This window comes from Cricetulus griseus, unplaced genomic scaffold (assembly GCF_003668045.3).
Source record: "Cricetulus griseus strain 17A/GY unplaced genomic scaffold, alternate assembly CriGri-PICRH-1.0 unplaced_scaffold_95, whole genome shotgun sequence".
Classification (NCBI taxonomy): Eukaryota; Metazoa; Chordata; class Mammalia; order Rodentia; family Cricetidae; genus Cricetulus; species Cricetulus griseus.
Window position 1 is genome coordinate 77,281 of NW_023277438.1, and position 10,313 is coordinate 87,593.

Genomic DNA, 10,313 nt, shown 5'->3' on the forward strand with positions numbered 1-10,313 from the left:
AGAGTGAACTGAGGCCTGCCAGGGCATGTGCCTAGACAACAAAATCACTGAAAATCAAGGGGCTGGGGTCTTCAAATTCTCAAAGCAACATGCTTGCAAATGTGCTAAGTAAATGTTTATAGATCCTAATCCCAAGACAAATATGATTCAAACCCCACGATTCAGTGAACAAATAAAGAAAAATCAGTAGATAAGTGATGCTATCATTACACTAGAATCACTGGACTCCAAAGGGGAGATAGTAAAAATTATCTCACTTATGAAATGTAGAACAAAGTCAATCTATTCATCTTGATTTTTAAAATTTTACATAGGTGTTGCTGCTGAGTGTGTGTGTGTGTGTGTGTGTGTGTGTGTGTGTGTGTTTGACGACAATTTGCAGCAGTCAATTTTATTTTCTACCATGTGGGTCCTGACACACATCAAATCTTCAGATTTGGGAGTAAGCATCATTATCCAACTGATCCATCATGCCAGCCCAGGATGTTTATTTCTCATTTGGAACTCGATCCAGAAAATTCCATATAATTCAGAAAATGAAGGCAATAAGTCAGCAAGAGGAGAAGAAAGGCCTGGAAATCAAATGTGTTCTTCTTTTTCTCTTTGGTTATTTGAGACCTCCTTTTTCTGTGCATTCCAGCCTGGCCTGGAAACCAAGACATGCCCTAAATTGACTTAAGACTGCAATCTTTCTGCACCAGCCTTATAAGTCTTAGAAAACACAACCTACCATGCCCCAAACTCAAATATAGCTCTGTAGTTAATAATGTAAATAGAGAACAGAGCATATAGAAAAGTAATCAATAAAGAAAAAGAAAATGGGGTCTGTGAGATGCCTTGGTGAGTAAAGACACTTGCCACCAAATTGGTGGACCTGAGTTCAACTCCCAGAACTCACATGGAAAGTGACAATTGGTCTATTGGTCTCTGGAAGTTGTCCTCTCTTTTCCAGATACATGTGCTACAGGCATAAGAAGAGCATTAATGTACATACAATGTAAAATTAGATGAAGTATAATAAAACACTTAAAGAAAATCTAATAATATAAAGAAATTTTAGTAACAAAATATGTTGAGTGCTGGACCAAATGTTTAAAGAGGCCAAGAAACAAGGATGTGACCAATGTGGAGATCATAGAAATACTTCTTTAAAAACCTGCTTGTAATTCAAGCCACTTTCATCTGGAGCATCAAAATTCTTGCTTGTCTGTATTAAGCATACAGAATAATGAATCAAGCTGAGGCCCCACAACATTCACCCATGTATTAGAAAGCCATCTTGAGGTACATGGAAGGAAACAATGATCTATTTCTGGCCCCAAGGGATGATGGAAAGAGAGACAAAATGGAAATAAAACTGTGTGCTGTATCTGCTCTGAACTGTAAATATCTTTGGGCAGAAGGCAGGGAGAGATTCAACCATAAAGCAAAACATACAAGGAAGGGGATTTGGTTTATATTATACACAAAAACTGGAGACTCATGTAACTGTGACATCATTTTCACATAAATGCTGTTAGCTAGATTGGAATGTTCTTGTTCAAAATAGAAACATTTAGAAATTGATACAAAAACATTAACAGGGATTTGTATGGACATATGTTTGTGGATGTCAGTACACCTGTGTGCACATACATATGTGTTTGTGTGTGTGAATCTGTGCCTCTGTGTGTGTGTGTGTGTGTGTGTGTGTGTGTGTGTGTGTGTGTGTGTGTGTGTTGATATGTACATATTTTCTCTCCTCTTGGATTAGACATAGGACCTGCAAATGGTCATCTTATGATCTGTTTGGTTGAGTCTGTGGTAGCAGGCTGCAGTCCCCAGGTTTTCAGAAGTAACTACACATGTCCACTGTGAGAATGTGTTTCCCTAATTTTCATTCTGTGACTGCTTCATTAATAATTCTGAATGGCCTGACTGGACACAAGGTTTGCTTACCTGATGACCATGGAGGTACTGGAAATTCTGATAGTGACACAGTCTAAGAAAAGCTGTCTTGTATTACTGTTATTGTATTTCCCACTGCAGTTCAGTCTTTCTTCTTCAGTAAGAGACAGACAGATTTCTTAGACAGGCCATATGGACTACCAGGTGATGTACTTGCCTTTTGAAGTTCTTGCTATATCACTTCAATACCGTGCTTTCCAGAATACCTCAACTCAACGCATGGCTTTCTATGCACAAAGATTCTTTACCACCATTGTGGCACTATGAATACTCATTAAACCCTTACTTACATATGCACACATTTATCAATATGTGTACAAATTCATTCATGTTCAACTCTAGGCTGTGGGTCATTCTTGATTGGCCACCAAGAGTAACCACATTTTTCATGGCTTGGTGGCACCACCTACTGGTCACAGTAAATAAATAATTTTTGTATTTTGACCCATAAAAGTTCCTCTATCCTGAATTTTATGTGTAGACCATAATTAACAGGTATGTATTTAATCAACACACCATCCAGAATTATCAATGTATTTGCCACAGAACTTAAAATGGGAAAAATAGTATACAATTTGACTGTAGATGTCAGAACTCACATACTTGTCCCAAGAACTTTCTACTAAATTTCTAGAGTGTATAGTACATAACAGTCTAGTAGATGAGTGCTCTGACTAAAAAGGATATTTCTGGAAGGGGGTGAAGGAATTTTCCTGTAGTACTGTCAAAAAACTATGCAAGAGGCAGCAAGGTGGAAGACAGACTTGAGGTGGGTTTTAAATGATAGATTTTCTTGACTACGGAGCATGTTTGTATCAAATATTCCAGCCAGGAATCGTGCAATTCTTTGACTGGACTGAAATGTAGGAACAGTGGTCAACAGATTCATAACTGAGCACTCGGCTCAGTTAGAGAATGAAGACAAAATACCAGTGAACTGAGTCCTGCCAGGGCACTTGTCTAGACAACAAAACCACTGAAAATCAAAGGGTTGGGGACTTCAATTTCTCAAAGCAACATGCTTAAAAATGTGCTAAATGAATGTTTATAGATCCTAATCCCAAGACAAACATGATTCAAATCCCTCCATTCAGTGAAGAAGTAAAGAAAAATCAATAGATATTTAATGATATCATCACACTTAAGTCACTGGACTCCAAAGGGGAAATAGTAAAAATTACCTCACTTGTGAAATGTACATCAAAATTCATCTATTCAATACCTTGATTTTTAAAAACGTTTTACATATGTGTTGCTGCTGATGTTGTGTGTGTGTGTGTGTGTGTGTGTGTGTGTGTGTGTGTGTGTGTGTGTTTGAGGGCAATTTGCAGCAGTCAATTGATCTTTCTACCATGTGGGTCCTGAAACAAATCAAATCTTCAGATTTGGGAGTAAGCACCATTATCCAACTGAACCATCCTGATAGCCCATGATGTTTATTTCTCATTTTGAACTCAATCTAGAACATTCCTTATAATTCAGAAAATTAAAGTATTAAAAACAGCAAGAGGAGAAGAAAGGCATGGAAGTTAAATGTGTTCTTTTTTTTCTTTTTGGTTATTTGAGACCTTTTTTTCTGTGTATTCCAGCCTGACCTGGAAACCTGAACATGCCCTAAATTGACTCCAGACTGCAATCCTTTCCAGCAGCCTTACAGGTCCTAGAAGACACAACCCACCATGCCCAAAACTCAAATATGGTTCTGTAATCCATAATGTAAAATAGAGAATGTAGCATATTGAAAAATAATCAGTAAATAAAAGAAAATGGGGTCTGTGTTATGCCTTGGTGAGTAAAGACACTTGCCACCAAATTTGTTAACCTGAGTTCAATTCCCAGACCACACATGGTAATGACAATTGGTCTGTTGATTTATGGAAGTTGTCCTCTCTTTTTAGATATAAAGATGCCTTTTAGCAACAAAATTTGCTTAGTACTGGATCAAATGTTTAAAGAGGCCAAGACACATAGGCATGAACAATGTGCAGAATATAGAAATACTCCTTGAAAAGCTTCCCTTGTAATTCAAACCACTTTCCTGTGGAGCATCAAAATTCTTGTTTATCTGTGTTAACCATACAGAATTAAGAATCAGGATGAAGCCCCACAACATTTGCCTATGTATTAGAAAGCCATCCTGAGGTACATGGAATGAAATTGTGATCTATCTGGCCCCAAGGGAAGATGGAAAAAGAGATAAATGGAAATACAAACTGTGTGAAGTTTCTGCTCTGAACTGTAAACATCAATGCGAACTTTTTGACAGATGGCATTTTTCTATTTTGTTGGTTTGTGGAACTGAGGTTATATTTAAGAGGGGTGCTTGGGACAAATGTATTGTGCCACTAAAGGTGAAATTCTTGGACTAGTGCAAGACAGACCAGAGGGAAAACATTTGCCAATAATGTTTTCATTAATCAAGAAAGAAAGTCAGAGTTTTGAAGATGATCAGATACAATCCTAGCTCCAACCACAAACAATACCGACTGGAGACACAGTGGTGTTGTTTCAGGGACAGCTTCCTAAAACCTAAGTGTTTGGGTTTGGGGGTAGAATGGTTGCAAAGCTGAAACTTAAAGGAATTGATGGAAGGACACCACTAGGAGTGGAGCCTGTAGCTTAATTTGACTTAACACAGGAGACCCCACCCGGACCAGACATGGATAGGATTAACTGTGACTCTGATTTCAAATGTATATTCTGTGCATTGAGTAAAGTTTGGAAGCTGATTTATTTAACATAACAGACTTTTTGTGAAGGCTGTCTCATCACAGTCCTTAAAATGTTTCTTTGGGGATGTTTGTAGCCAGTCTGGAATGTGTTTAGACCATGTCTTCTTTGGAAAAGAAAAAACATTTGTCATATACTACTTTTGCAGGTACTAGTGTGTTCTTTTTCCACCTGCTGGTCATTTCCAATGAAATGACTCTCACCGTCCCCATTTCTTACTATTTAAACTTCTGTGGTTACGTAAGATAAATGAACAACTTTGAGCTGTAGTCATCTGACCAAAGCCCAGACAGCACTTCCCAACAAATCATTAGCCATTCTGTCATGTCTGAATTATAACCCTACCCCTGAACCCTACCCATAACACTATTCCTAACACTAAGCTTAATCCTTAATCCTAACCCTAAATAAAAACTCTAACCCTAACACTTACACCGAACCCTATCCATAACCATAACCCTTACCCTATACCTAACCCTATTCTTAACCCTAAACCTTAATTCTAACCCTAAATCTGAACCCTAACCCTAACATTTACCCTGAGCCCTACCCATAATCATAACCCTTACCCTATCCCCAACCTTAATCCTGACCCTAACCCTAAACTTATCCCTTAAACCTAACCCAGCACTAACCCTGAAACCTAAACCTAAACTTAAGTCTAATACTGAAAATTAACCCTAACACTAACCCTGAATCATAAACCTAACCCTAAACATAATTCTGAACCCTAACATTAAACCCTAAACTTAATCCTATTTCTAACCTTAACCTTGAAACCCTATCCCAAACCATAACTATGAACACTAACAATCAACCCTGAACCCTAACCCTAAGTATAAAAATGAACCCTAACGTAAACCCTAAAACTAACCATAATCCTAAACCTAACTGTAACCCAAACCTTGAAACTCTAACCCTTACACTAACACTAACCCTAATCCTAACACATAACCCTAAACTTGAACACTAACACTAAACCTGACAGTAATCCTGAACTGTAAGACTAACCCTAACCATAACCTTGAATTTGAATCCTGAATCTGGAACCCTGAACACCGAACCTAACCCTAACTCTAGCAATAACCATAACTTTAACCCTATCGCTAACCCTAAAATTAACCCTGAACACTGAACCCTAACCTTAACACTAACCATTACCCTAATAGTAACCCTAACCCCTATCACTAAACCTAACCCTGGATGGAACCTGCCCCTAATCCTTACCCTGAACTCTACCCCTAACCCTAAACCTTACCTTCTCCCTAACTCCAACCCTAACCCTGAACCCTAACGATAGCCCTATCCTCTTACCCTAACCTCAACCCAATGCCTAACCCTAATACCTGGTCCTAGACAGAAGCCTAACCCTGAATCCTAACCCTAAACCTGACCCTAATCCTGAACCCTAACTCTAACCTTGAACCATAAAACCTCAACCTGAACCGTAACCCAAATCCTAAACCTAACGCTATTCCCATCGGTCCCTAATTATGAACTGTAACACTAACCCTAACCCTAACTCTGAACACAGAACCCTAAAGCTATCCCTACACTAAACATAAACATAACCATATGCATTAACATAACCCTATCCCTAACACTAATCCTAACCTCAAGGCTAATCCCTAATCCTAACCTTAACCCAACACTAAATTTAATCCTATACCTAACCCTAATGTTAACACTGAACCCTGAACCCTAATATTAACCCTTTCCCCTAACACTACCCCTAATCTTAACCCTTACCCTATCCCCAAACCTAACCCTAACCCTAATCCTAACCCCAATCTTAATCCTAACCCTATCCCCTAAATTTAACCCTAGCCTTAACTCTAACCATGAACTGTAAACCTATCTTTAACACCAACACTGAACCCTAAACCTAACCCTAACCCTTAACCTACCCCTGAACCCTGAATGCTAACCCCAATCCTATCCTAACCACAATCCTAACCATGAACCCTAAAGCTAACCCAAACCCTAATGTGGCTGCCTGCAACACAACTAAGTCCGAGTATTGGGTGAAAGCCTGGAGATTTGGATGAACTACGAGATTTGAAAGCCTGGTTGATTTTCTGAGAGAATGTCTCTCACCTTTATTGTGGAGCAGCCTTATATACAAACTTAACAAAAAACCTAGGTGAAAGGGTTCACAACAGGATATTGATGCTAGTGGGGTGAGGTCAGATAAACAGGAGGTACCTGTGGTTATGCCAGAAAACAACTCTTAGAGACCCTGTTGGGGCTGAGTCCCTAACATCTCCCACTACTTTATATATAACAAAACAGTTATCAAGTAAGAACTATAAGATTTAACCATTCTATCTTAGTGCATTACTATAACTATCTGTCTTCAACTCCATCAAAGACCATAGAAGGATAATATACAAACTCTAGAACAGACAGAGACATCTTGCTTCTTAGACAGTCACCCAAAGGTTCTTGGCATCCATCTAGCCTGCAGGCCACAATGTGTCTGGCAGACTTCTCAGCAAAGCAAGAAATTTTAAACTGTCCACATGCATTGGCAGTGTGTCAGTAACACTTTTTCTGTGTCCTGTAGAATGTCTGGCAGATTCTTCCATGAAGCAGAAACCCTTTAGGGCTGTCCATCTTTATTTTCCTGTGGGTCCTGCATGTCCAGTTTGTAAAACAACAGTCAAACAGTTCAGGCAAGAACAGCTTCTTGCCAAAATGACCAGTCTTGCCACGTCAAAGGCAAACTCTATAATGAGTTTCTTCAATACCTGTCTTCCTCTCAGATGTAATTGGTGTGCCAGAAGCAGTTGTGTCTCACGGTCAAGAAAAACCCTAAACCATTTAAATGCCATATCTTCCATAGGTCTTTGAAGGGCTTGAAGAATATCTATCTATATATCTAGAAAACCTAACTAATATCAACAAATGAAGAACCATTCCAATACAAAGTATCAACAAATGAGGATCCATTCCAATACAAAGTATCAACAAATGACGATCTATTCCAATACAAAGTATCATTTCTATATCTTATTCCAACTTTTTCCTTTAAAAAGTTATTGGCTGTGACCATTACCATTTCTAACCAACCAAATTTAAAAGAAAACAAATATTTGGATCACCTGAGCCACTGCTTTAGGGGTTCTTGCCCCATGAAACCACACCAGTCAGGATGGCATCTACAGTTCTTTATCCTCCGTGGAAACAAAAGTAGAAATTCCCCTCCCAAGTAACTCTACTTTAACAACTGTTGCTCCTTCCCCAGCAATTAAACAACTCAAAGAGAACACAATAGCATTCTTGTGTCAACAATCACACATTTACAATCACACTTCTTACACACCTGTGTGGACACACCATGCATACATCTTTTAAACAAAACTAACAAAGGAGAGGCAGTGTCATGGGATGGCCATCCTTACCATAGCTTGGCATCTTTGGAGGGTCTTGAGGACTGCTGTATCTTTGTCCATTTTTGTATGGTCTTTTGTAGGGCTTGGGTCTCTTTTTATCTATTTGGACATATTTTACTTTTTCATCTGATGTGACAGATGATGGGGATGGCCTGCAATGAGGGCTCAGGGAGACTGGATAGAAGTCCAGGGCTATGTGATTCTCATTGCCACTACTCTTTTAGAGCTGGGTAGTTAGTGCCACTGGGTACAGGGGATGAAGACATTGGGTTTTGCATAAGGACATAGTACTCCTCACTGTCTCTGAAGTCTGTGTTGGTGATATTTTTTGTGGAGGTGGAATGGCAGTCCTGGGAGGACCAAGACTTGGTGACAGGTGACTTGAAAGGGAGCTCATTGATGACATCATTGTTTCTCAGGTCAAAGGGTGGTAGCTTTGCTTCTCGGCCAGGCTTGAGGTTGTGATTGACTGGGGGTGGCTGGATCTCCCTTTCTTGGCCAGAGACATTATGAATAGGAAGGGCTGTGGATGGGTAGCCTTGTGTGACAAAGTGATGGGGCACTGTGTTCATGGGGATGTAGGCACTGTGGGAATTGTCCCCTGTTTGTTCCATTTCCAGCAGAGTAGAAGAATCTGGGTTCATGGGCACACCGTTGTCATCGGAGCTGCCACTGTCTGATTGACCCATGATTGTCCTTTTTGGGGATTTAGTAGCCAAGCAGATGGTTTCTGCACCTTGTGCTGGGTATTTGTAGTCATTGACTGGAGGTCTTTGTTGAGGTCTGCCCCACTGAGGTGTCCTGGGGTGCCGTGGTGGTGTAGGTATGGCTGAGTCTACTAGGAGGTCTCCAAATTCCCCACAAAGGGTATTGCTGGGTACCTTGAAGGTGTACACATCCTCATTGTCTGCCTCAGACACTGTGAGGTTCTCCATAGGGTGGCTACGGTGAAGGCCAAAAGCATGTTCTTTGAATTGTCTGCTTGGCTTGGGAAGGCTATAGAAGCCATGGACTTGACCACTGACTCCGCAGATACAGTGTCTATTGTCCTGGGCAAGTTTTTGTCTGGCTGTGTCACTCTTATGTCTGGTGATCTGAGAAAAATTGGCACTTCTGGCATTTTCTGTCCTTTGGCTTATGCACTGGTGCGAGTGTTGATACTCCTGAGGTGTACTGGTGGACAAGGCAGGATGGATGTGGCTTGACACAGTGGGCTGGCTAGAGTGTGAAAGGGCTGAAGACCTCCTTGTTCGGAGAAGGTGCTGACTGGAGCTGCTGAACTCAGCTGGAGAAGAGCAGAGACTATGGTTGACTGAAGAAAGGTTTCTCAGGGCGTCAGTGCTCTCTTTAGTCTGACTGAAGCCACAGATCTGGCAGATGCTCTGGACCCACCTATTCATGTCAGCCTCTGTATCAGTCACTAGCTGGAAGGTGCGCTCATTGGTGATGATATCAAACAAAAAACTCCTTTGAGGTTCTTTTTTGTTGAAGGTCAGGGCTACATCCAACTGCATACAGAAGTTTAGGTTGATGATCCGCAGGGGTTTCTTGGAGTGTTCATTCTTATAGTATTCTAGAACATCTGGGTCACCACTCATCTTACCACTCCGCAGGATAAACCAGCGTTTCTTCCAAGCATACTGCCTCAACCTTTTCTCCGGAGTCAACTTCCCCAGCCAGCCAGTGCAAACCACATTGTTGCCAGATGACTGCAGGCTGCAGCAGGCTGGAGTGGACAAGGGCATGGGCTGCTGGGTCAGCTGGCTGCTTGTGCACAGCTCAAAAAGGAGGGATTCTTCAGAAGATGATTTCCCATGTTTCTTTAATAATTTTCTTAGCATTATTGCTTAATCCAAATTTAAAATGAGATATTACCAGAACCTTGTCTCTTTAATATTTCTGTGTATTTTCTCTATTTCAATCCAAGTCTATAATGAGTTGAGGAACCCTTATTATACCTTTCAAATCCAACTATCCCAGGAGTTGAGGCACCCCTTTTCCAGTGCCTTTGCAATCCAAGTCTCTTAGAAGTTTAGGTACCCCTTTTCCAGTGCCTATTAATCCAACTCTCTCAGGAGTTGAGGTACTCCTTTTTCAATCCAACTCTTAGGAGGTACCAATTTTCTAGTATCTTTTTCAATCCACCTTCACAACTCCTTCCTTGCTGACCAGCATTCTGAGGGTGGTCTCTCAGGGTCTTCTTTCTTGCCCAATATCAGTGGAACCTCCACTTGTGGCTGC

General features: G+C 40.6%; 1 protein-coding gene across 1 annotated transcript; it reads right to left on the minus strand.

Annotated features, from left to right (window-relative positions):
- Positions 1-8,089: 8,089 nt before the first annotated feature.
- LOC113837961 (GRB2-associated-binding protein 2-like) lies at positions 8,090-9,913 on the minus strand (the record flags this gene model as incomplete). The annotated part of the gene is given in 3 exon segments (XM_035453944.1): positions 8,090-8,166; positions 8,169-8,293; positions 8,295-9,913. Coding segments are annotated over 3 exon segments (1,821 nt in total), but the record flags the coding sequence as incomplete, so codon positions are not given.
- Between the last annotated feature and the right edge of the window lie 400 nt (positions 9,914-10,313).